This window comes from Cryptomeria japonica, chromosome 8, assembly GCF_030272615.1.
Source record: "Cryptomeria japonica chromosome 8, Sugi_1.0, whole genome shotgun sequence".
Taxonomy (NCBI): Eukaryota; Viridiplantae; Streptophyta; class Pinopsida; order Cupressales; family Cupressaceae; genus Cryptomeria; species Cryptomeria japonica.
In genome coordinates this window covers 335,700,822-335,728,597 of record NC_081412.1, presented here as the reverse complement: position 1 = coordinate 335,728,597, position 27,776 = coordinate 335,700,822, and the positions used below count along the sequence as shown (strand labels likewise).

General features: G+C 36.9%; 1 protein-coding gene across 3 annotated transcripts in view; it reads right to left on the bottom strand.

The window, feature by feature from the left end:
- The window catches only part of LOC131079144 (E3 SUMO-protein ligase SIZ1), a 311,118-nt gene that overhangs the window by 118,299 nt on the left and 165,043 nt on the right, over positions 1 to 27,776 (bottom strand). For all 3 annotated transcript variants that reach the window (XM_058017061.2, XM_058017044.2, XM_058017052.2), the window contains exon 8: positions 1,308 to 1,395. In XM_058017061.2, coding sequence (XP_057873044.2) covers positions 1,308 to 1,395 — 88 coding nt within the window. The remainder of the gene's footprint in view (positions 1 to 1,307; positions 1,396 to 27,776) is intronic.

Sequence of the window (27,776 nt, the reverse complement as noted above, 5' to 3'; positions counted from 1 at the left end):
TACCCTCACTGAGTCCAAGCCTCATTGCTTGGAAGCCTAGTTTTTTTAACACATAAGGAAAGCCGATGTAGACAAATCGATATGGATTGTTGCCTAGTTAGCTTGGGAGTATGTGATCTTGGAAGTCATGCCCTTGGAAGGGTTATGAGACAACTTGATGGAACTCAGTGAAGCTGCTCAACATGGATTGCTGTCCAATAGTTCAGCAGCTTTCTGATTTGGGAGGTTGGGGAGGTGCTAATCTAGGAACTCATAAATTCATCTCAAGAACAAATGTTTGAGTCAGCTTGATGGAGTTCTACCTGGTGTACGGTCTATTTCCAAAGGAAAGCTTCTGAAGAATGGTAAATTCAAGGTAAAAGGTGTTTTTAGTTTCTTTTGCTCTGTTTTCAATAAAGTAAGCTATAAGGGTAATGGAATAATATTAAATTATTAAAAGACAAGCCTCACAATTGTAATAAAGTCACCTACGTGGCAAGTTTTATTTTTGTTTCTTTTTTTTGACTTTTAGCATTGAGTAATGTAATGTTTATCTGTTTGGGTGGTTTCATTCTCCGATCTCTATACAAGGATATGAAACTCTAAGATATGGTCCATTTCTCATGCTAGAAAAATTGACAAGAATGCTTTGCAGATTGGACATTAGCCAAGGAGTGGCATTTGACATATGAAAGCTAGGATTGGGCTCGGTTTTAGGTAAACCACCAAGGTTACACACCTTTCTTACATTAGATCCAAGAAGATATTGAGAACAAAATATCAAAAAGCACAAAAAGCAAGAGGAAGTTGACATATTACAAACAATTTATTAATCCTAGTTTGAACTAACACTTACACTCGATAAAGAAGTATACATAATATTTAACATATATTGAGATTATCTAGAATTTAATTATTGTCCGAAGCTCCTGTTGACCAATTGAAAACATGTTATCTTTTTCATATAAACCATTCTTACTGATCTCTAAAACAGATTTTTCATGACTATTTTCCTTTTTGAATTTTGGTCATTTTTAATTTTTTCTTTCTTTAATTTTCTTCAACATAACTGTTGCATATTACATTTATAATACTTGTAGAGGACAGGACACAATATAGTTCTGAAAAGAAAACCTGAAATCACAACCAGGTTTCTATTTTTCCATATCAATTATTGTGTTATCAAATTATATGAAACATTATATTTCTGAGCATGTTTTTGGTGGTGATTGTCATTATTTTCTTTGATTTCCTTTACACAACACAGACAAAATACAACTGTAGAACTCATAATAACAGAGAACACAACATAGTTCTGAACAGCAAACCTGAAGATCACAACCAGGACTCTGCAATAATTCTCTGTCCGATCGTGTCAAAATAAATGTTTTCTCAATGTTCTGCAGTGGGCTTGACCTGAGACCAGAGAAATGTTTAGCTTTCATCATAGAACAAATCATGACACCAATTTCAGATTACTTAACTATCCATGACATATCAGCTTTATCATACAGCCGTCGAATACTCAAAATGCACTCTTCCTAGTCTCAAAGAAAAGTTGTCAAATCTCCATTTAATGGTGAAACAAAAATATTCCATTTTCCAAAAACATTCAGTGTTTCTTTAACAAAATAAAGCTTAAAATGTTACCTAAGCATAATTTGCAAGTCCTAAGTTACAAATCCTAGTACTGGTTTGGGTTCAAGTTTGCTGGCTAAGTTTGCAATTCAGCCACAAAAACAAAAAAATTGGGTGTACGTTCATATTGGGTTCATCAATACAAAAACACACACAAATCATAAATACATACATCCTGAACGCAAGAATCAAATTCTATAGATGTATATATTTTAAACATATATTAATTTATTAAATTAAAAATATTAAAATTTAAATAAAACTGTATTGTATTAAATAAAAATATTAAAGTTTACATATACATACACATACACATACACATACATATATATATATATATAAGAAAAAAATGTATGGGACATTACATATCTTTTAGACATATATTAATTGCTAAGATTCCAGGTTCGGCTATATAGGCCCCCGTATTGCCCAAATACAGTTTTGGCTTGTGGTTTGTATATGGTTCCAAGTTCAGTTCAGTGACTCTGCTTGGCGAAATTTATCTTATGTTTTGCACTCTGTTTTGGCCTCCTGCTGCTGACATTTCATGTCTGAATCAGCTGACATGCCGCAGCCCTTGGTCACAGTATCTCAGCACCGGTCAAAGTAGCTATCGGGGTTTATTTATTTTTAAAGTTTTTTTATAAATTGAAATTTAATGATAATATTATATTATATTATATTATATAATATAAAATATAATATATGATATAATATAATGTAATAATGATATATTATATTGTCCAAGGGGTTGAGCTTAACCGGTTAAAACACTGGGTTCTCACTATGGAGACCCAAGTTCAACTCCCAATAGGGACATCTAAAATGGAATTCTAAGCTGTGACTCTTGGCCTTCCATAAAAATGGGGAAGGCCTAGGGTCAATCTAATCAAACATAATAATAATAATAATAATAATAATAATTCAAAATATTGCGGCTTCGGCCTATTACCTACCAAAAAAAAAAAATAATGATATATTATATTATAGTATAGTATATGATATGATATAATATAATATAAAATATTACATTATATTATTATTATATTGTATATTTTATATATTATGTTTTTGTACTAACAAACCCAAACGAACCCAAACCCCTTTTCAAATTTTGTCGTACCAGTTCCTTGAACCTGAACCGACAAATTAGATTAATTGATTAAATTAAAAATATTAATGTATATTAGTATATCAGAGTAAACCTAAAAATAGTAAAATCTAATATAGTTTATTAAATTTGAAATATTACGCTAAATAAACAAATCTTGAAATTATTAATAAACATATCATATTAAAGTTTTAACCTAATTGAACATATCATATTTAAGATATTAAACTAAAATGTATGGTACAGTGTAATGTGTCTGCACCATACGGATTTTTTAGTACTTCTATCATGGGACAATGTTCTGCAGATGTCTCTAATGTAATGTATTGATCACAATTTATTTGGGAATACAAACCCAACGATTTTTGGATATGGCCTATCAGCAAAACACATATCTGTAATGCAATGCAATGTATCTACAGACCTGTCATGTCCCCTCTTTAGTATGACATGACACTTTACGTGGATTTGCCTATTCCAGACTCTCGTAGGCAGATGGTTGTGGTGAGAGAGTCATTTTGGCGTTTATTTGGTGAATGGATGGCTCATTATGCTCTTGGAGACATTATATTTTATTATTTGGGGCCAAGATGTTATATTTTTAAATTGAGGTGCACTTTTTATTTTATGAAGTAACTTTTTATCTAAAAAGTGCAATGAGGCTTCTAGAAGATTCTATTATGGATACTTCTAGAAAGTCATGGATACTTCTAGAAAGACTAAGAGGCTTCTAGAAGATTCTATTATGGATACTTCTAGAAAGTTATGGATACTTCTAGAAAGACTAAGAGGCTTCTAGAAGATTCTATTATGTGTATAAATAGACCCCATGGGTCTCTCATTTGGCATCCAAGTTTATTTTTTTCTCTAGTGCATCTACTTGAGCATTTGTGGAGCTTGAAGGTCTACAAGTATTCAGCTGAATCATTGGGAACGATACCTCCCAAGTGATTGCATAACTGAGGGGGTGAAAGATCCTCTGAAGGGTTGCTCTTCGGAATTGGTACTCAGCCAATTCAAGTGTGCTTAATTGGAATACTATCTTGTCAGGGTTCGATTTAGAGATCAGTTGCAAACTTACATCTTTGTTCATGTATCAATGAATGTCATTGTCTATCATTAGAAAGTCTGAAATAGTGATCAGAAATTAATTGCAACAGTTGTATACTTCAAACTCCCATATTTCTGAAGCATGTATGACATCTATTTGACATAATGTCAATTCTAGTATTGATGAAAAATTGAGTTGTTCCCTTGGTAGTTAAATTGATATATGTTTCCTATATACTTTGCAAATCAGTAAAGTGCTTAGTTGTAGATTGTATGTAACTTGTTGGACAATATTCCTTGAATCAAAATCATCAATTCTTCCATACATAAGCAAGGGATACTACAAGACCTATGCATTTTACAGATGCATTTTTCATATTTTGAGTCCTTGTAAACGTGAATTCCAGCCAAGCATATTGTGGCAATACAGAACCATAAATATTAATAATTCCCCACATTTGCTGCAACGTTAAAAAAAATGCACCATAATTCATTGTAGGTTTGTCCAAGTATGCTGCGGGCAAACGCACAGTGATTTCACGTCTCATTGACATCCCCCAACTGCATCAAACCAAAACCCCAATCAGGTTCAGATCAAACCCAGATCTAGGTCTTCTAACAACTGAACCCATGAAACAAAGTACAATCAACAGACAAAGGCTCCACATATTCACCAATGTCTGGTGAAGGTTTTTTGACATGTGAAAGTGCAGCCCAGTTTCATTAAATTTTCTATAGATTAAGCCAAATTACAATCACTTCCAGTCATTCTTGTCTAAAAGTGTTGAGCAAATAAGTATGCTATTAAATATTTTTCCTAGATCACAACTAATTATACTAACTAATTACGATAAATTGTTCAACTTTACTCCCGTTTAGCTTATTGCTTTTGAATTTATCCCCCCACACCTGACACCTAGGTATGTCAGTTAATTTCACACACTGAACTTCTCCATTGTTAAACAATGCATCAAATTTAAAAGGCAGATATAAATGAAAACAATCTGGGGACCATCTAATGGCACTGGATACCATAAATATTAAATAAACCAGGAAAGAATGATTTAAATTTTGTTTCTCTAGTCTCGCACCATCTTCTATTACAGAATAGTTTTCACTTTTTACTTTTTACTTTTTACTTTTTATTTTTTAAACTACAGCGATCATGTGAGTTTGTGTTTAATAAAAAAATTGAATTCATAATTGGCAACTGACCCCTTACAACAACAGCATTGTCTTTCATTCAATTTGGATGCCACTCGAAAGGTGTATCTATTGTACCATACTCACTAAGGACTTACATTGGGCCTCAACCATATTAAAAAATTGTAATGTTTCTTTAATAGTCATCTTAGTTGCTTTAGGAAGCTTCCTTTTCTATCTTCAGTTCACGATTGTTTCTTTTAGAAACAATGTCTTTGTAAATCTATTTAAGGAGCCTTCTTCTACTTTGTTTAGTACATCGATTTACCATCACATGGTATCAGAGCAGGTCGATGGGGTTTTGTCATATCCCCATATAAATATTGTTACACAATCATTGTATTTCTTACTAACTCATTTCCATCCTTCGTATGTATTATTAATGAGTTTATCTAAATATTTAATATTTATCCAACAGTAATATTTAATACTTAATATTCATTTAACAATAATACTTCATATTTAGTATTATCCAGCAGTAATATTGAATTAGTTATTGCCACCGATTACCAATAATAAGTGGTGGCAGTCAAGCATAATCAAATACCATTTGCGGGGAGACGTGACCCCACATAAGCCACATCTCCCAACGGACACAGCCTCTACCCCAGTACAAATCACAGGGTCTGCAAGGAAGAAAGGCACCACAAACGAAAATATTAAGGAGATGATCATAGAAGAATGTCATGTACATAGTGACACCGTGATTGAACTCCCTAATATGTTCATTAAAGGCATTCCTGACTGTAAGTTAAACAGTAAAGGCATTCCTGTATTTGTCATTTACTATTATTCAATACATGAGCACTTTAATATATATATATATATATACACACACACACACACAGAGGACAATTATATGAATATGTATACACGAGAATAAACTAGTAATCCATTATGAAGATTAAAGGTAAACAATACTTAACCAGATTTATAGTGATACAAATACATCAAAGATAAATAAATAAATTCATCTCTAAACATGACTATCGATTAATTTAATACATCAAATAAGAGTTAATCCATTATACCAATCAAAGGTTCATAAATAAATAGATAACAAGATAAATAAACAATTGATAAAAAGAATGTCTTAAACTGTCCTAAACAATTGGAAAAAATGATGAAAACCCTAAACAGGAACTGAAACCCTGAATCAATTTTTGAGGAAAAAATCGAACAAAACCTTGAAACATCACACCGCACAACTCCAAACATCACATGGTAAAACACCAATCATCACTCAGCAAAACACCAAACATCACATGGTAAACATCATTAGACATTGCATGGCAAAACACCTGACATCACGTGGTAAAACAACACCCCTTGATTTTTGAGGAAAAATCAAACAAAACCCCGCCATAATTTTTTGTGGAGTAAAATTAGAAAACCCAGAACAAGAAAACCTGAAAAAAATATTAAAACCCTCCAAATCCCTGAAGCATCCAAAACAGAGAAAAACACGTGGCACGGAAAACGCCAAAAAAAAATTCCAGAGGTTCTGAGAAAAAACAGGTTGAAAAACCGCAGCAAAAAAACTCTATTGCTCTACAAACAATCAGTCAGGAAAAATCTCAAAACCAAAAAACCCACAAAATGTGGGTTGAAAAAGCGAAAAATCGTTGTCGCGTCGCGCGCGTTCTCATGAAAAATTGTCATTGGAAAAAAATCACGAGTTGCAGGAAATCGCGCTCAAAAACATAGTAAAAATCGCCACGAAAACCTCCAGATCGTGCTCAAAAACAACGCCGCTGCCTCAAAACAATAGCCCTGGCAAAAAAAAACGCAAAAATCGCAAGCCAAAAAACTCGACGTGGCCCAAAAAACACAAACCCTACAAAAAATCTATCGTCATTGCTGCACAGAGTGCGACTTCGGAAAAAAACAAAGCCACAAAGTTAGGCGAGAAACAAAGAATACAAACCCTGAAAACTTGAGGCAGAAAAAAAACGCAAAAATCCGACCCATCGAAAAAAGCCGCATTCAAAAAAAAAGAAAAAAATTCAACCCACAAATTTTTAAAATTTGTAGGCCATGAATTCTCAAAACGAAAGCCCCAAAAAACTTGAACCTACAAAAAGCCACGACCAGAAACCTTGCAGACAAAAAACTTCTGAACACGAACACTAGCATGCCCAACAAACTTGCAAACCTGCACCTAAAAACTCCAATTTTTTCATAAAAAATAAATTGATTAAAAAAATTTCTGGAAAAAAATTCCAGGTAAGGGCTTACGAATTTTTTATTTAAACATTCGCCAAATCCTGACAAACCCCATCGACCCGCTCTGATACCATGAAAAATTATTGCTCAAATTATCAGATTACTTTATTCAACTATAAAGTTGTTTAAATAGACGATTACAAACGGCGATGTTTCTAAAAAAGAAACAACTACTCCTAAAAAATAGAAGCCAAAAATAGAAAACTTAATAAAGCAAAAATACTCTAATGACCATTAAAATACTAATTAAATATTCTAATAATTACAATTGGTATCAGAGCACCGTACTAGGAACAAAATAATTGATGCAACGTACTAGGAGGGCTACATCCACCATGAATGAACAAATGATCAATGAAATGAGAGACTTCATGGAGAAACCAAAACAAACAATCATAAACTAGAATGAAAATATTGAAAAAACAAACCAAGCACTACTTCAGGCCCTACAAAACATGGGGAGTTCAAATTACAAAAACAATCCCTCAAATGAGAGAGAGATCAGTTCAAATCATTCAAGAAATAATAATGGATCATCTACGCCTAGAGTACCCAAAACCCCATTCCTACCCATGGAAGATACTCCAAGGGAAGAAGATGAAACTGACCCTCTCTCAAACAACACAGAGGAAATTACTAGAGCTTATAGAAACTTGGACCCTGAGGTTAGGGAACTTATAACATTTAGAAAGTTTTGTGAAGCCAAGAGACAAGAGGTACCTAGGAGAGGAAAAGGCAACCAAATAAGGAATTGAGACATAAAGTAAATAAGGTAACACTCCCTAACTTTGATGGGACAGATAAAATCACAGCCCATGCTTGGTTACAAAAACTAAACACCTATTTGACACTCAGCCCAATGACAAAGGAGGATACACTCCAATTTGCTACCCTACACTTGGAAGGTCTAGCCCATGATTGGTGGCACCATGGACTCCTCACCCAAGGACATCAAAATATAACCTCCTATGAAGAATTTTCAAAAAAACTTATCAAGAGGTTTGAAAGGAAACACCCCCAAGAAGACTCAATTAAAACAGCAAGGGTCAATAGAGAGTTACATAACAGAATTTCAGAAAATCTCAGTCTGGGTCTCAGGAGTAGAAGAGGACAGGCTTACCTATCTATTTGTAGAAGGCTTAAAGGATTCACTCAAAGGGTTACTGAGCGTCTTAATCCACTATCTTTAGAAGATGCCATTGAAAACACATTAAGACTACAGGTTACAACAGCAAGCAACAAACCCTTTTATAACCATGGCAAACCCTTCCACAAAAAGAATGAAGCTCACAAAACCTTCCCTTCTAAGGAAGAACGTGATGAACTAAGGAAAAAAAACATATGTTACACATGTAAGGACCCTTGGGAGCGTGGACACTCCTTCCATAAGAAGGAAAAACTATGCTACAACTGTAAGGAAAAATGGGAACCAGGACACAAATGTGGCAAGAGGGGTCGAGCCCAAATGATAGAAGCAACCTCCAAGGAAGAAATTGAGGAAAATGCTAACAAAAGAGTTAGGACTGAAGAAGATGAACATGAAACCTTAGCCACCATCACTCACACTTCCAAACATCAGCTATTCCGCATCAAAAGTACACTTAGAGGGCAAAGAGTTATCGTCCTTGTGGATAGTGGGGCATCCCACAATTTCATAAATGAAGGGTTAGTGGCGACAAGGAAGTTGAAAACTGAAAATTTTATCGGGTTTACAGCAGCAACAGCTACCAGAGACATGGTCCAATGCAACAAAATAGTTCCACAACTAGAGATGTTCTTAGGCAAACATCCCATCAAGGAAGATTTTTATGTTGTACCCTTATATGCTGATGTAATCCTAGGCTCTACTTGGATATACTCTTTGGGATGTTACATGACTGATCTTCCCAACTTAACAATTAGCTTTCAGCATGAGGTAAAAGAAGTTACATTGAAGGGTTTACCTAACAGAACCCAAAAGGTAGTTTCTTGCAAAAGAATGGAAAGAATTTTTCGGTAAGTTTGGAAACACAATATTACTATTAGAAATAAAATTATTGTTTCTTGTTAAAACCTTACAAGATTATCATGTTATAATGTTTAGGAAAGGTCAAGGGCAATGGGTAGCACAATGCATGGTCCTTGGCAAGTCTACTCCTTAAGGGAAAGCCCTACACATTGACATAAAACCCATTCTCAAGAAGCACAAAAGGGTGTTTGATGACATCGCTCTAGGATTAACCCCCAAAAGAGGATTTGAGCACATCATAGGAATGGAGAAAGGAGCATAGCCGGTAATCACCACTCCATATAGATATCCCCAAAAGTTTAAGGAAGAGATAGAAAAGACTATAAATGAATTGTTGGAATCACCGCTGCCGTTATGCCAAAAGCTCGAGCTATCAACGAATAAGAGAGCAGCTAGAGACAAGGATCAACGGGAGGTGAGAGGAAGCACATGTCGTGAATCCCGAACGAGGTGCTGACCAAGTCAACAATCTCCCTCTCAATGCCGACTGAGGGTTCCACACCAATGGAATGAAGGAGGCCTCCTGGGATTCGAACCCGTAACCCTGACTCTGATACCAATTGTTGGAATCACAACTGTCGTTACACCAAAAGCTCGAGTTATCAACGAACGGGAGAGCGGCCAAAGACAAAGATCCACAGGAGGCGAGAGGAAGCATCTATCGTGAATCCGGAAGGAGATGATGACCAAGTCACCATGAATCACTTGAGATGGGCCACATCCAACCAAGTTCAAGCCCATTTGCATCATCAGTTGTAATGGTCAAAAAGAAGGATGGAGCGATGAGGATGTGTATGGATTACAGGGCATTGACTTAAAAAACTATTAAAAATCGATATCCTATTCTGAGGGTGGACGAGCTTATAGATGAACTCCATGGGGCCAAATACTTTTCTAAAATAGACCTAAGGTCAGGGTATCACCAAATTAGAATGAGAGGGGAGGATATTCCTAATTCAGATGCCACTATGGACATTTTGAATTTCTAATCCTACCTTTCGGGTTAACAAATACCCCTGCTACATTTCACTCTTGTATGGACCGTACCTTCAAAAAGCAACTTAGGAAATTTTTGTTAATATTTTTTGATGATATCCAGATATATGGTAAAACATGGGAGGATCATCTTAAGCATATAGATGAAGTATTGAAAATTCTTGAGCAATAATTACTACACACCAAAGCTTCAAAAAGTGAATTTGGATTAAAAGAAATTTTATACTTAGGCCACAAGATCAATGAGCAAGGTGTAAGTGTTCATGAAGGAAAAAACAAGGCTATTAAGGAACGGCCTAGACCCAAAACCTTAACTTAGCTAAGAGGATTTGTGGAAATGTGTAGTTAATACCGGAGGTTTGTGAAGGGATTCTCAAAGATTGCAGCCTCCCTAACAGATCTAACCAGAAAAGGATCTTTTGGATGGAATGAACAAGCCCAACAAGCCTTTGACAGTCTCAAAGTGGCAATGAGCACATGTCCTATTTTGGCCATTCTCGGTTTCTGCTTACCATGTGAACTACAATGTGATGCATTTGGAGAGGGCATTGGTGCAGTCCTCATGGAGAATAAGCACCCAATTACTTTTGAAAGCAGGAAACTCACTACTTTTGAGAGGTTCTATTCCATCTATGACAAGGAAATGTTGGCTATTATGCATGCCTTGGCAAAACTCAAGCAAGACCTTGTTTGTGGGAAGTTCTTGGTCAAAAGTGAACATAACAGCCTACAATTCTTCTTAAAACAAAGGGATCTTAACAATCGGCAACAAAAGTACGTAAGCAAACTGCAAGCTTATAATTTTGATATAGAATATGTTAAGGGGAAAAAAAACATGGTAGTTGATGCATTGTCTAGAAGATCCTATCTAAATACCATAATAGATATCATAGCTGATTGGAAGCACTCTATTATTGTAGAATATACCAAAGACTCCCATGCAAATGACATCATGGAAGGGAACACACAACATGAAGATTATAAAGTAGCAGAGTAACTCATTCTCTATAAGAATAGAATATATCTTACACCTGGTTCAAAAATCAAGGCAAGAATTATTAAGGAATACCATGACAACCCTTAAGTAGGACATCCAGGATATTACAAAACATATAAACAGATGAGGGAAAAATATTCTTGGAAAGGACTTAAGATATATTGAAGCATGTCCAAGAATACATGACATGCCAATGAAATAAGGCAGAGAAAAGTCATCCGACATGTCTACCTCAACCTCTACTAGTGCCAAATCAGAAATGGGAAAGTATCTCCATAGACTTCATAGTGGGCCTCCCAAAAATCCAAGAGAAAGATTGCATATACGTAGTAGTGGATTGACTAACCAAATATGCACATTTTATGGCCATATCTACAAAGTATAGAGCCCCTCAAATTGTTGAAGTCTTCTTCAAAGAAGTGTTTAGACTACATGGGTTGCCAAAAAACATTATCAGTGATAGGGATAGCAGATTTCTTAGCATGTTTTGGCAAGAGCTTTTTCATTTAGTAGGCACTGAATTAACACCCTGTACAAGTTATCACACTCAAATTGATGGACAAACTGAAATTGTTAATAGGTGGATAGAAGGATATTTTAGGAATTATGTTATAGGACAGCAGAATGCATGGGTAAAATGGCTACACCTCGGCAAATATTGCTATAATACTAAACACCATCTATCCATTGGAATGAGCCCCTTTAAAGCACTATACAATTATGAACCTACTTTTAGGAGTTCGATTCTTCCTGAAAGCAGAGTACCAGGGGCTAAGGATTTTGCATAGCAGAATATTGGTATCAAAGCTCTCAAGGATAAGTTACATCATGCTCGGAACCAACAAAAACTATATGCTGACCGGAATCGAATTGAACGGACATTTGAGGTTGGAGATTTGGTTTTCTTGTGATTGCAACCTTACAAGCAATCTTCCATCAAAACGAGTGGAGCAGAAAAACTTAAGCCACGTTTCTATGGCCCCTATAAATCTTGAGGAAGATTGGCAAAGTAGGCATATGAATTGGAATTAGCAAAGAATAGCAGAATTCACAATGTCCTCCATGTTTCATAACTTAAGAAAGTCCTTGGGGAACAAGTGATTTTCTATGAAGAATTGCCTCCGCTAGATGATGAGGGTAAACTCATCCTAGAAACAGAAAGGGTTCTCAACATGAGGGAAAAGAGATTAAGGAATAAGGTCATCAAGGAGTATTTGATCAAATGGAAAGGGCTACCAGAAGAAGATGCCACATGGGAAGGAGCAGAAATTTTTGAGCAACCAAACGTTAAATTGCTTGAGGACAAGCAAACTTAGCGAGGGTGGACTCTCATATCCCAATATAAATATTGTTACACAATCATCTATTTCTTACTAGCTCATTTCCATCCTTTATATGTATTATTAATGAATTTATCTAAATATTTAATATTTCTCCAGCAGTAATATTTTATACTTAATATTCATTTAACAATAATACTTCATATTTAGTATTATCTAACAATAATATTTAATTAGTTATTGCCACCAATTACCAATAACAAGTGGTGGCAGTCAAGCAAAGTCAAATACCATTTGGGGGGAGAGGTGACCCCACATAAGCTATGTTTCTCCCAATGGGCATAGCCTCTGCCCCAATATAAAGCACGGGGTCTACAAGGAAGAAAGGAACAACGGAGGAAAATATTAAATAGAAGATGGCAGGAGAAGGCCACGTACATAGTAACAGCCTGATTGGACTCCCAAGTATGTTCATTAATATCCAATCATCGCTGACAGTAAGTTAAACAGTATAGGCATTCCTATATTTGTTATTTAATATTATGTATGTATGTATGTATATATATATATACACATACATACATATATGTACATACATACATAAATACATATACATATATATATATATATATATATATAGAGAGAGAGAGAGAGAGAGGATAATTATATGAATATATATACAAGAGAATAAACTAGTAATCCATTATTAAGATTAAAGGTAGACAGTACTTAACCAGATTTACAGTGATACAAATATATCAAAAATAAATAAATAAATTCAACTCAAAACATGACTACCGATTAATTTAATACATCAAATAAGAGTTAATCAATTATACAAATCAGAGGTTTACAAATAAATAGATAACAAGATAAATAAACAATTGATAAACAGAATGTCTTAAACTGTCCTAATACATAATCGGTTATGTATTTCTTAAACTGTCCTAAAACATAATCGGAGATGGGTGCTGCTAGGGAGGGCCAGAATAAAACCACTTCAATAGGAAGCCCCAAGGGTGAAAGGACATCCTAAAATCTGGGCTATAGGCCCCAAGGGTGAATGGACTAAGTCCCGGTAATCTGGGTTACATTAAGGAGGTGGTGTCTGTTGTTTGTAATAGGGATATATAGAGTTCGGATTGCCTTAAGGCAACATCCGAACCCTTTAAGGTCTGGGCCCTAAAGGGTAACATGACCCCAAGTCTAGGCCCAGCCCTATCTCTCATGTTATCCTAAATACTCACGCCAAAACCTAAAGGAGGCCGACTTGGAAATAAAGGTTAAAAGCGCATATAAATAAAGGACATTTCACAAGTCAAATGCATCAATTCAATCTCAAGTAAAAGCGAATGAGCTCTGCTGCTAAGGTGCGAATTCTCAAGGAAGGGTGCGAACTTATCCAGACTTGTGCGAAATTGTCCAAGAGGACATAGTGTATTTTGATGCAGTTTTGAAGCATGCAAAGGGACAAATCTGATATGTGAAGATCAGATTCAAGCTAAGTATTGTACTTATGATTTAGAGGAGAATATATAATCTGACCTGTGAGTCTTTCATGATGGGTTTTTCCTCCTTGGAGGTTTTCCCAGGGTATGCGTGTTTGTCTCCTGTTTTTATTTCTAATTTTACTGAATGTTGGCGTGTTAAAATACTACAAATATGATTACAATCTAGGGCATAATCAATCATATAAATCTGATTAACGTACCTAGGGTATAAAATTACATGGTATCAGAGCTAAGGTGTCACTAACTTCTGATTTTAGCAAATCAATTATTGCATATAGCTGTTGTTTGTTTTCAGATTAAAAATGTCAGGTTTGAAGGCTGAAGATAGACTTGAGGGAGCCATTGATTTTGCTGCTTGGAAAGTTCGTATTCTATTGATCCTTGAAGAGAATGATCTACTGAAATTTGTAGAAGAAGAAAGGTTGTCTCCTCCAGAAGATGCTGAAGAGCTGAAACTGTTCAAGAAAGATTCCCTCAAGGCTAGAAGGATCATAATTGAATCCGTCAAGAATCATCTTGTCACTGTCATATCAAAGTCTGTATCTGCCAGAGAAATGATCAAACACTTGGAAGAGATGTATGAAGTCAACGATCTTAGCAGGGCCCTTGCTCTAAGACAGCAGCTTCTTCACATGAAAATGAAAGAAGAAGACTCAATCATAGCCTACTTCATGAAGATCAATGAACTAAAGGACAAGCTAAGCACTCTTGATTGCCAAATCTCAGATAAAGATCTTGTTATGATTGCATTAAATGGTCTACCTGATGAATGGGAACCATTCATTCGTAGCATTGGTGGAAGAGCCGATCGTCCCAACTTTGAGCGTCTTCAATCTGATTGCATCGAAGAGGAATCTCGAATTGAGGTAAGAGGAAAACTCAAGAACTCTCTCAAAGATAATCATGTTCTCTTAACTAAATCTAGGAAAGGTGGTCATTGGAAGAAAGAGGAGAAGCAAAGATTTTAGATCCTCCTCCTATGATCCAAGGAAAAAGTCAAGAGATTCCTCTCACATTCGTTGCTTCAGATGTGATAAGTATGGTCACTATGCCAGAGATTGTCAGAATGACCCAAAGGAAAGGGAAGCCAATTTAAATGAAGTTGTCGAACAAAGTGAAGATTACCTTCTTATCTCTACTCTATCCAGCAATGTTCCTACGGACAGCAATACGTGGATACTTGACAGTGGTGCCTCCAGACACATCTCAGGATTTGGTGAGCATCTCTCAGATCTGATTGAAAAAGACACCAATCTTCATGTAGTAATCGTTGATGATGCTCGATACTCGGTAAAAGGTTCTGGCACTACCTCTTTAAATCTAGATTCTGGTATTTCCTTGCAACTCTGTGATATTCTATTTGTACCTGGTATTAAAAGAAATCTTATTTCCATTTCTGCCTTAGAAGATAAGGGTTTGAAAATAGCATTTTCTGAAGGGAAAGTACTCGCTTGGCCTAAGAAATCTAATTTCAAATCTGCTCGTATTATTGGAAATAGATGTGATAGTTTATATAAGCTTGCAGCTAATCCAATTCAAGCTCTCATCCATGATACCCCTGAATCATGCGAGCTATGGCATATAAGATTGGGTCACCTTCACTTTCAAGCTCTTCCCACTCTCAGTAAAATGGTTAAAGGTATGCCTAAACTCAGTTTATATCATGATGATGCTTGTAAAGGATGTGCAATGGGTAAGAATGTAAAGAAGACTTTTCATAAAAGCGATAGTAGGGCTAAAGAAAGTTTAGAGCTTATTCATTCAGATTTATGTGGTCCTATGTCTGTAGCATCTCCTAGCGGTTTCCTATATTATGTTATCTTCATAGATGATTTCTCTAGGAAAACATGGATCTATTTTCTTAAATCTAAAGAGTCTGAAGAAGTCCTAAACAGATTTAAAGAATTCAAAGCCTTAGTTGAAAATACTACAGGAAATCGAATTAAATGTTTGAGGTCTGACAATGGAGGTGAATACACCTCAGGTAGTTTCTATGACTTTTGTGTTAACGCAGGAATTAAGAGGGAGTTCTGTGTTCCCTACAATCCTCAGCAAAATGGAGTTGCTGAAAGAAAGAACAGGACCATTGTTGAAGCTGCAAGAGCCATGATCCATGATCAAGACTTGCAACCTTTTCTATAGGCGGAAGCATCCAAAACCGCAGTTTATATTCAGAATAGATGTCCTCATCGCACCCTAAAAGATGTGACGCCTGAAGAAGCCTTTTCAGGAATCAAACCTGACATCAGTCACCTAAGGATATTCGGAAGCCTTGTGTATGTTCATGTGCCTAAAGAAAAACGAACCAAGTTGGATCCATCTGGAAAGAAAGGCATCTTAGTACGCTACAGCGAATCTTCCAAAGCCTTTAGGATCTACATTCCAAGTCAAAGGTATGTTGAGGTAAGTAGAGATGTAACTTTTGAAGATGTTGCTTTCAAAAGATCTAAAGGTTCATTAACCAACAATAATGATATGGAGATTGAAAATCAAGATTCAATAGTTGATGCTAACCTTGAGATACAGGAGTCTACTGACCTTCCAGATCAGGAAGTTCAAAATGACCCATCAGAACCTATGCACTCTACCGATGTACCTCGGGATATTGTGGTCTGCAAGAAGAGACCACTTTGGGTTAGAAACACGATTCAAGATGTTGAAGGGTTTGTTGCTCCCAAAGGAACCTTTAGAAATAGCAAGAGATTCCAAAATCATGCCAACTACATTTCTGTAATGTGCAATATCATTGAGTCTGAACCTCACAATATCGAAGAAGCCATGTCCCATCATGCTTGGAAATTAGCCATGGATAAAGAGTATGGGTCTATCATCAAGAATGATGTCTGGGACATTGTACCCAGACCCAAAGGTAAGTTTGTTGTTTCCTCTAAATGGTTGTTTAAAATTAAACATAATGCTGATGGTAGTATTGAAAAATATAAAGCTAGGTTTGTAGCACGTGGTTTTTCTCAAAAAGAAGGAATAGATTATGAAGAAACCTTTGCCCCTGTTGCTAGATATACTTCTATTAGGTCTATAATAGCTATTGCTGCAGCCAAAGGTTGGGAGCTGCATCGAATGGACGTTAAGACAGCCTTCCTCAATGGTGTCATTGAGGAGGAAGTCTATATTTAACAAGCAAAAGGTTATGTAATCCATAAAAGAGATTCTCATGTTTGCAAGTTGAAGAAAGCCTTATATGGGCTCAAACAGGCTCCTCATGCTTGGTATGAAAGAATTGATAAGTACTTACTAAGTTTAGGATTTTCCAAGAATGATGTTGATGCTAACATTTACTTGAAAGTTTATAATAATGAGATGCTTATTTTAGTTTTGTATGTGGATGATTTATTTCTCACTGGTGAAAGTAAATTAATCATAAGATGTAAAAAGGAATTAACCTCAGAATTTGAAATGAAGGACTTAGGTCTAATGCATTACTTCCTAAGGTTAGAAGTATGGCAAAGAGCTAATGAAATTTTTCTAAGTCAAGGAAAATATACTATTGATATTCTGAAAAGATTTAGAATGTTAGATTGTAAACCTATGTATACCCCTATGGAATCTAACTTAAAGAAGTTAAGTGTTTCTGCAGCTAACTCTGATTTTGCAGATCACTCTGAGTACAGGAAGTTGATTGGCTCCCTAATGTACCTAGTCAATACTAGGCCAGATATCTGCTATGTTGTGAATGCTCTCAATCAATTCATGAGCTTACCTAAACTTGTTCACCTGGTTGCTTCCAAGCACATTCTAAGATACCTGCATGGCACGATTGGTTATGGGCTGAAGTAATCACTTAATACCCCAATCCTCTTGGAAGGCTACTCAGATTCAGATTGGGCAGGAAGTGTCAAGGACAGGAAAAGTACTTCAGGTATCTGCTTCAACTTGGGCTCTGCAATGATCTCTTGGGCATGTAGAAAGCAATCTTCGGTAGCATTAAGCACTGCAGAAGCTGAGTACATCGCCGCATCTGTTGCATCCAGAGAAGCAGTGTGGCTTCGTAAGCTCCTTGTTGGATTATTTGGTCAAGCTAGTGATCCTACCACCATTCATTGTGATAATCAAAGCTGTATAAATATGTCAGTAAATCCTATATTCCATGATCGGTCCAAACATGTGGAAACACACTATCATTTCATTCGAGACATGGTGCAAAGAGGTGCCATTCATCTAAAGTACATTAGCACAGATGAACAGATTGCGGACATCCTTACCAAACCTTTATCCAGAGTGAAGTTCGAATACTTCAGAGACAGACTTGGTGTTATAGAAAACGGGACCCTGATTGAGAGGGAGCTGCAATCTCAGTGACTATCTGCAGCACTTTGAATCACTCTTTGCTTGTGTGCAAGAATGAATTATGTCCAATCTATGCTTGTGTGCTAGATGGATGATTGTCATTATGTAAAGACCCACTTGCGTATTACACTTTCTATGCTTGTGTGCTAGGTAGAAGATGTAATTCTATGCTTGTGCGCTAGATCCATTCTATGCTTGTGTGCTAGATGGAACCCTAAAAGTTCAGATTATGTATTCTCCTCTTCCCTAGTTAAGAGGGAGTGTTGTTTGTAACTAGGGATATATAGAGTTCGGATTGCCTTAAGGCAACATCCGAACCCTTTTAGGTCTGGGCCCTAAAGGGTAACGTGACCCCAAGTCTAGGCCCAGCCCTATCTCTCATGTTATCCTAAATACTCACGCCAAAACCTAAAGGAGGCCGACTTGGAAATAAAGGTTAAAAGCGCATATAAATAAAGCACATTTCACAAGTCAAATGCATCAATTCAATCTCAAGTAAAAGCGAATGAGCTGTGCTGCTAAGGTGCGAATTCTCAAGGAAGGGTGTGAACTTATCCAGACTTGTGCAAAATTGTCCCAGAGGACATAGTGTATTTTGATGCAGTTTTGAAGCATGCAAAGGGACAGATCTGATATGTGAAGATCAGATTCAAGCTAAGTATTGTACTTATGATTTAGAGGAGAATATATAATCTGACCTGTGGGTCTTTCATGCTGGGTTTTTCCTCCTTGGAGGTTTTCCCAGGGTATGCGTGTTTGTCTTATGTTTTTATTTCTGATTTTACTGAATGTTGGCTTATTAAAATACTACAAATCTGATTACAATCTAGGGCATAATCAATTATATAAATCTGATTAATGTACCTAGGGTATAAAATTACAGTGTCAAGCGCCCTAGGTAGCCAAGCCCTCTTCTGGGAATAGGGTCGGATTGGTTTAAGTTTAGGAATGGTTTTTAAGTTATATTACAAATTATTAGTTAGTTATGATCAATTAATAGCAATAGAAGGTAGTAACATAGATGTTGCTCTTGGTAATTGAAAATGTATAAATAGAGGACATGACAGATTTTTTTCAAAATTTGGTGAATTTTTTGATAAAAAAATTCGTAGCCTCTTCTTATCTCGAAATTTGTTTTTTCGACTTTTTATGAAAAGAAAAATCGTTGGAGGTTTCCATAAAATCACTAGAGCTTTCTTGTGTTGTTTTGAGCGTTTCTTGTTCGATAAATTTGAAGGCGTGCAGTCTTTTTTGGCGACGGCAAGGCTTTTCTTCCGCAAACTCATGCAGTTTTTTGTCCAAGCTCTCCTGTGAAGTCGTGTTTGTATTTTTGTGGCCCGTGCGACCTCTTGCAGGTCATTTTTATTTTGTTTGTGGCCTGTATAAGTGACAACTCGCATTTGTTCAGATTGAAGGTTTTCTCCTTCCTTTCTTCATGTTTTATGGACCCACAAAAGTGTCTTCCATCATTTTTGTTTTTTGTCAACAAGGGTTCTTCCACTTTGTCCACGGCTCTGTTTTATTTCAGCAGAACTCTCTGCATTTACAAATTTCAGCCGTTTGTGTTGTCTCTACCATAGTTGAACTACTCGCGACTCGGCTCGACTCGCCAAGCCCCTGGGAAAAAAACTCGGCGAAAACTCAGGAAAAACTCGGAAAAAATTGGCAAAAAACTCGGCAACTTAAAAACACGCTTAAAATTAGTAAAAAATGCATTTTTTTTGCAAAATTTAATGAGAAGATGCGTCCAATGAGTCAATAAATGATAACACAAAAGAAACAAGCTGATTCGAGATATATTTAAATGCAAAGTGTCTACAAAATCGCATCCTCATGAGGAATGCTGATGGCTGGAAGCTTGGAAGCAAAATAAGTAAATTACTAAATAGTTTTTGTAAAAACAAAAGTAAATACATCATTACAAATTACAATTACAACTTCCTCTTCCCAGCTCTAGCAAAAACATGGGGAGAGGTAGAACTAGAGGGTCTAGACTGTCTAGTCGTATAAGTCTGCTGTGGGACTGGGCGTGACTGTGCCTCCTCGCTCGGTATGGTTGATTGAGACTTATCCTCCATCCTAGATGAAGCTATGTCTCCAACTGCCTCTGGCACTGGCAATGAATCCTCATCCTCGTCCTCATCCTCCTCAATGTCATCCAGCCTGAAACCAAATCCACCGCCCTCCTCCATAGCCTGCCCCTCCAAATTAGTGATGTCAGTGTCGGAAAACAATGGAGGCTGCTCCTATGATGTCCAATCACTGTAAGGATCTCTATCATCCAAGACAATTGGACCACCTTCTAGTTCCTCTACCTTCTTTACGCGCAATCGAAGATTGTATTGCACGTAGACAAGGTCATTGAGCCGTTTCTGTGCTAACTTGCTCCTCTTCTTCGTGTGGATTGCTTGAAACAAGCTCCAATTGCGCACAATTGGATGAACTGCAAGGCTGACATAAGACTCTGAGGGCAAATTTTTTGAGATGTGGGGTGTTTCCACCCCAATTTTGCCACCAAGCATCTGCAAAATAAATAAAATGGAAAAGTTAGAAAGCAAAGAGAAAAGAGAAAACATAATTTATCAATCATTTTAGTCTTTAGATCCCAATATCCAAATGGCAAATGTTATACGTATACCTGGGGTTTGAGTGGTTCTTCCTCTCCTAGCCAGCTCTAAAGAGAATAGCTTACCCCTTCCTCCCTCATAATTTTGGAGCTCACTCACAATGAGGTCTCTCTCCTCAACATCAGGTACCATCCTCTCAATGCATGTACTGAGGCCCTCCATGACTTCTCCATTCGAATCTGAGTAAGAACCCCCAAACCTAAAACAAGGGTTGAGGAAGTACCCTACTGCATGAATGGGTTGGTGGAGCTGATTGTTCCACCTCCTATCAACAATTTCCCAAATGGGATCAAATTTGAGCCTATCCCCCTTGTAGTAATTTTTGATAGACTCCTTGACCCTATCCATGGCCTCATAAAGATATCCCATTGGGGTTTTATCTCCATCCACCAAGTGAAGAACTCAAACCAAGGGCTCTGACACCTACAATTGAAAAATACAAATTACAAAAAGATCAAAATTTAAATAATGAAGTTACAAATTAGTAATGAGAGACTTGAATCAAGAATAACTAAAATTTAAAAATTAAAGTTTTGAAGTAAGTTAGTAACAACCTTCACAATCTCTGCAGCCCTTTGTGCAAATTGGCTGTCGAAGACTATGCATGCGACAGCCTCTCCTTCAAGCTTCTTTGAATACGGTGAGTTAAGCCATTCTCTACTCAAACATTTGTTTCAAAGAAGTCAATGCAGCAAGAATGCTTTGCAATGTCAAGAAAATCGTTGCAAACCTTGTGACACCAGCTCTCACCAAATCTTTCCCTTGGGTGTGTTGTCTCATCAAATTTAGGACCCAAGGGTGATTGTAAATATATTTGGTGATCCTCCTTGCATCTTCCACAACTGGAGTCACCCACTCAAGTTTTCCTATGCCCTCCAAAAGAAGGTCAAGGACATGTGCTGCACAAGGTGTCCAAAAAAGAGTGGGGTACCTCTCTTGGAGGATTCTTCCTACAAAAGAAGAATTTATTCTTAAGAAATATGCAACCAAGTAAAACAAAGCCCACAACAAATGAAAATATTGCTAATGCCTAAAGGTGATAATTCAAAAGGATTCTACCTGCTGACACATATGCTGTTGCATTATCTGTGATGATTTGCACCACATTCTCTACCCCCACCTCCATGATGACATGCTCCAACATTCCAGCCAATGTTTCTGCATTTTTCACCTTGCTGGAGGCATCAACAGATTTCAAGAACACTACATTGTCCTTGCAAGCGACCAAAAAATTGATGATGGTGCGGTTCTTGCCATCTGTCCACCCATCAGAAAGAATGGTGCAGCCATAATTTGCCCATTCAATTTTTTGATCCTCCATCACTTCTCTTGCCCTAGCAACTGCATTTGTGAGCAACCTATAAGTGCAAAGTGAAATTAGGTCTTAGTACACAATTTTGATTTAATAAACAAGATATCTAAAAAATAATTAAAAATGAAATCAAGTGGACTATGTAGTAATTTACTAACCTCCCACTCAAATCCTTGCGAGAAGGGGCCTTGTACCCTTTTCCTGAAACTATCATAGCAGTCACCAAATTCAGCCAATAAGCATTATCCGCCACATTGAATGCAATGTTGTTAAAGTACCAAAAATCAACAACTGCAATGTCAGTTTTCTCATGTACGTCCTTATTCCATCTAGTCGCCTCTAATGATGGTTGTGCTCCAGCTGTGTTCCTGGGCACAAAATAATCACCTATCGACGCTGATCGTTGTGATGGAAGTGGAACAGTGCCAGGTACTCTACTAGAGGAAGCAGAAGCAATGGGCGAGATGATGGTGGGTTTGCGGATACGTGGGCCACGCCGAGAGCCCACTATGCCCTCAAGTGCTTCTTCTTCCTCTACAAGGTCAATAGAAACACCTTGACATTCAGCTATGGCTGATCTCATGGCTAGCTTTGCCCTGTTAATGCATGGTAGCTTATGCAAGATAAGATCTTCCTAACCTTCCTGTTCTGTTATTCATCTACATGCTTCATGTCTGATTTATATTACATATGATTATCGGATTGTACAAACATTGCTTATCATTAAGTTATCGGGTTAAATTAGCCGATACATACTTGCTATCGGATGCATAAACATTGGCACCGATTCACATCTGTTATCGGGCTTAATTATATCGAGCATATTTGTTATCGGGTTTAATGAATACATCGCTTCATTTGGCATTAAACATTGGTTAACAAATGCACCGGTTGGATTATATTCATCGTGCACTTTGAATCATCGATGTTTATCTGAAACGATTCATTAAACAGATCAGTCATTATATTATGATATTACAATATGCTATCGGAGGTTTTTGAACCGATAATCAGCATTGTGTTAATGGTATAAATGTAAAGGCACCAATCAATGGGTGCATTGATCGGTCATGCCTAAAAGGCATGACCGATCAATACACAAATTGACCGGTTGCCTAAATGATATATATGCCAATTGAATTCATTTGGAGAAGACATAGAAAATATTAAATGATCTCTCTCCTTCAGACCTGCAGATAAAAATCAGAATTATTAGACATTGACATAATTCCTCATATCCATATATAGCATACATAGTTCATAACTTGTTCTTTAATTGAAATTGAAATAACTTTACATGGTATCAGAGCCAAGGTAATCGAACCTTAGGCTATTCAATTTTGATAAAATTCAAGGACTAAGTTACAAACTACATCACATTTCCATAATGGCCAACGCTATCAGATTCGAAGATAGACTCGGAGGTAGCGAAGATTTTTCAGCTTGGAAGTTTAGAATCAAAATGATTTTAAGAGAAAACAAAGTTGATTCATATGTCCAAATTGAAAGTGCACAACCAGAAGATGAAACCGAGAAATCCACATGGATCGAGGGAAATGATAAGGCTATTAAAATAATAGTGGATGGGGTAAGAAATAATATAATGCCCATCATTAGAAAGCAGGAGACGGCTTATAAAATGTTCAAGGCACTTGAAAAGACATTTGAAATATCAAATGCAAGTCGTACTCTAGCACTAAAATGAGAAATAAATCATATCACCATGAACAAAGGGGAGACAATCAACGCCTACTTCATGCGGATATCAGTTCTAAAAGATGAACTTGCAACTCTGGACTACGAAATCCGAGGCAAAGAACTAACACTCATTGCTTTAGATGGGTTGCCTAGTGGATGGAGCACATTCGTCCAAGGCATCAGTGCAAGGTCCAAATATCCTAAGTCTGAAAGACTAAGAGATGACTGTCTATAAGAAGAATCCCGATTGAACAAGGTAGGAATAAAACAGAAGAATATAGATGAAGACTTGCAAGTCCTAAATACAAACATCAATAAAAAGTACAAAAAGAAGCAATTCAGGAAAAGAAAAGCTAAACAAGGCAAGAACACTTCTAAGAAAGACCTATCACATGTTCACTGTTATAGGTGTGACAAATTCGAACACTATGTTGCAAACTGTCCGGAGAAAGGGAAGCAAGCCACATTTGCAAAAGTGAAGAAATCTAGAAAAGAAAATGACTCCGAGAACTATGTCCTCTACTCAGCACTTACAAGCCATACTTCAAACAAATCTAACTCATGGGTGATCGACAGTGGTTCATCCAGACACATCACCGGCTTTAGAGAAATACTAGACTCCATGATAGAGAAAGATGATGAGGAAGTAACCATCGGAGACGATTCTTCACATCCAGTCAGAGGAATTGGAACCTGCACCATCAAACTGAAGTCAGGCATGTCACTACGACTTGAAGAAGTACTATATGTTCCAGGCATCAAAAGAAATCTAATCTCCATATCAGCACTAGAAGATCAAGGATAAAGAGTGACCTTCATGGAAAACAAGGTGTTGGCTTGGCCAAAGAGATCCTCCATCAAAGACGCTAAGGTCATTGGTCGAAGACAAGGCTATTTGTATGAGCTATGTACAGAGCCCAATCTAGCATTGATCCATGAAGCAACTAATGCAAATGAAGTATGGCACAGGAGATTAGGCCATCTGAATTATAGAGCTTTGTCAACCATGGGAAACCTTGTCACAGGTCTACCTAAGTTGAAGCAATATCATTCAGAGGCATGCAAAGGGTGTGCCTTAGGTAAAAATACCAAAAATGCATTTCAGAATAGTACTAGGAAAACTAGCAAAGTTTTGGAGTTAATTCATTCTGATGTATGTGGACCTATGTCCGTACCCTCGCTAGGGGGATTTTTGTACTATGTAATTTTTGTTGATGACTACTCTAGGAAGACGTGGATCTACTTTCTGAAATGTAAAGAATCAGAAGAGATCCTAAGTAGGTTCAAAGAGTTTAAAACATTAACAGAAAATCTCTCTGAAAACAAAATTAAAACCTTAAGAACTGACAATGGGGGGGAATACACATCAGAACTATTTAAACACTTTTGTAGAAATTCTGGGATTAAGAGGGAGTTGACAATACCTTATAATCCACAACAAAATGGAGTAGCTGAAAGGAAAAATAGGACCATAGTAGAAGCTGCCAAAGCCATGATACTAGATCAAAATCTAAACTTGAACCTTTGGGCAGAAGCAACTAACACTGCTGTGTACATACAAAATAGATGTCCTCATTCACACCTTGAAGATAAAACTCCTGAGGAAGTCTTTACCAAGACAAAACCAGATATCAGCCATCTTAGGATATTTGGGTGTCCGGTCTATATTCATGTACCTAAAAAGAAAAGACTAAAACTAGAACCCTCTGGAAAAAGGGGAATACTTGTAGGATACAGTGAAACTTCTAAAGCCTACAGAATCTATGTACAAGGGCAGAGAAATATTGAACTCAGTAGGGATGTAATCTTCGAAGAAGACTTAGCCTTCAAAAGGCCCCAAAATACAATAGAACCTGAAAATCATAATCCTACTCCTAACCTAGAAGAAGAACCTACTCCTGAGCTTCAGAGGGAGTATCTTGAGGAAACTATAAGTGAAACACAAGACCCACCTATAGATAATCGCAAGAAAAGACCACTATGGGCCACCAAAACTATAGCAGAAGCTTAGAAGTTCGCTGCTCCTTCAGGAACCTTCAGGGAAAGCAAGAGGCCTAATAAATTCATCAACTATGTTGCACTTATGAATGATCTCTCTAAAGCTGAACCTAACAATGTTTCAGATGCACTCAAACATCAAGTATGGATAGATGCCATGACTGAAGAATATCAGTCCATTATGAAGAATGATGTTTGGGAGATTGGTCCTAGGCCAACCAAGAAGTCTGTCGTGTCTTCTAAATGGTTGTTTAAAATCAAGCATGCTGCAGATGGCAGTATTGAAAAACACAAGGCCAGATTTGTAGCCAGAGGGTTCTCACAGAAGGAAGGAATAGATTACGAAGAAACATTTGCACCTGTTGCCAGGTACACATCAGTAAGAGTTGTCCTAGCCATTGCAGCAGCAAAGGGGTGGAAGGTACATCAGATGGATGTTAAGACAACATTCCTAAATGGCGAGATCGTGGAAGAAGTCTACTTAGAGCAACCTGAAGGGTTTGAAATTCATGATGCAAAGTCTCATGTGTGTAGACTCAAGAAAGCTCTTTATGGGCTCAAACAGGCTCCCAGAGTTTGGTATGAAAGAATTGACACCTATCTCTCAAAGCTGGGTTTCTCTAAGAATGATGCAGATCCTAATCTCTACCTCAAAAGAAATAAAGGTGATATGTTAATATTAATTTTATATGTTGATGACTTATTAATTACAGGAGATGATCACCTAATAGATCAATGCAAGAAAGATCTATTCACAGAATTTGATATGAAAGACTTGGGGCTTCTTCATTACTTCCTAGAATTGGAAGTATGGTAGAATTCTGATAATATTGTACTGAACCAAGGGAAGTACACCTTGGACATATTGACAAGATTTGGAATGCTAAACTGCAGACCCATGACCTCTCCTATGGAAACCAACTTCCATAAACTTAAAGAAGCAGCAGCAGAATCAAGACCTACTGACCCCACTCAATACAGGCAGATGATTGGGTCCCTGATGTATCTAGTAAATACAAGGCTAGATATCTGCTATGCTGTTAATGCCTTAAGTCAGTTCATGTGTGAACCTAAGGAGATACACCTAGTTGCAGTAAAGCATATAATGAGATATCTACAAGGTACCCTAAAGCTTGGTCTCAAATATGAAAAGGTTGACATAGATCTACATGGATTTACAGATTCAGATTGGGCTGGCAATGTGACTGACAGAAAGAGCACTTCAGGGTGCTGCTTCAGTTTAGGGTCAGCCATGATATCCTGGATCAGCAGAAAACAATCTTCAGTAGCTCAGAGTTCCACAGAGGCTGAATATATTGCAGCTTCAATGGCTGCCCGAGAAGCAGTATGGCTAAGGAAATTGCTCGTGGGATTATTTGGAGAACCTATGAAACCTACAGTCATTCAGTGTGATAATCAAAGCTGTATAAAACTTTCTGTAAATCCAGTATTTCATGATAGGTCCAAACATATTGAGATTCCATATCACTATGTACGAGATATGGTTGACAGGAATGTGATAAAGTTAGAATATGTGTGTACAAGAGATCAGACTGCAGATATTCTGACCAAACCACTTTCCAGAGTGAAGGTTGATCACTTCAAAAAGGGTTTAGGTATGATAGAAAGATAATCTGCTTTGTAATCTATACTTACATATATTTAAGATGTTTAAGGTGTAAACTTCTTTGTCATGTTTGGACTATCTCTTGGTTTCTTGCCACCTATGTTCATATCTAAGAGGTGACGATCTCTCAGATACTGAACACTTGTATGTAGACATCATAAGGTGACGATCTTATGATAGTCAAACCAGTAATCATGTTGGATCACTGGT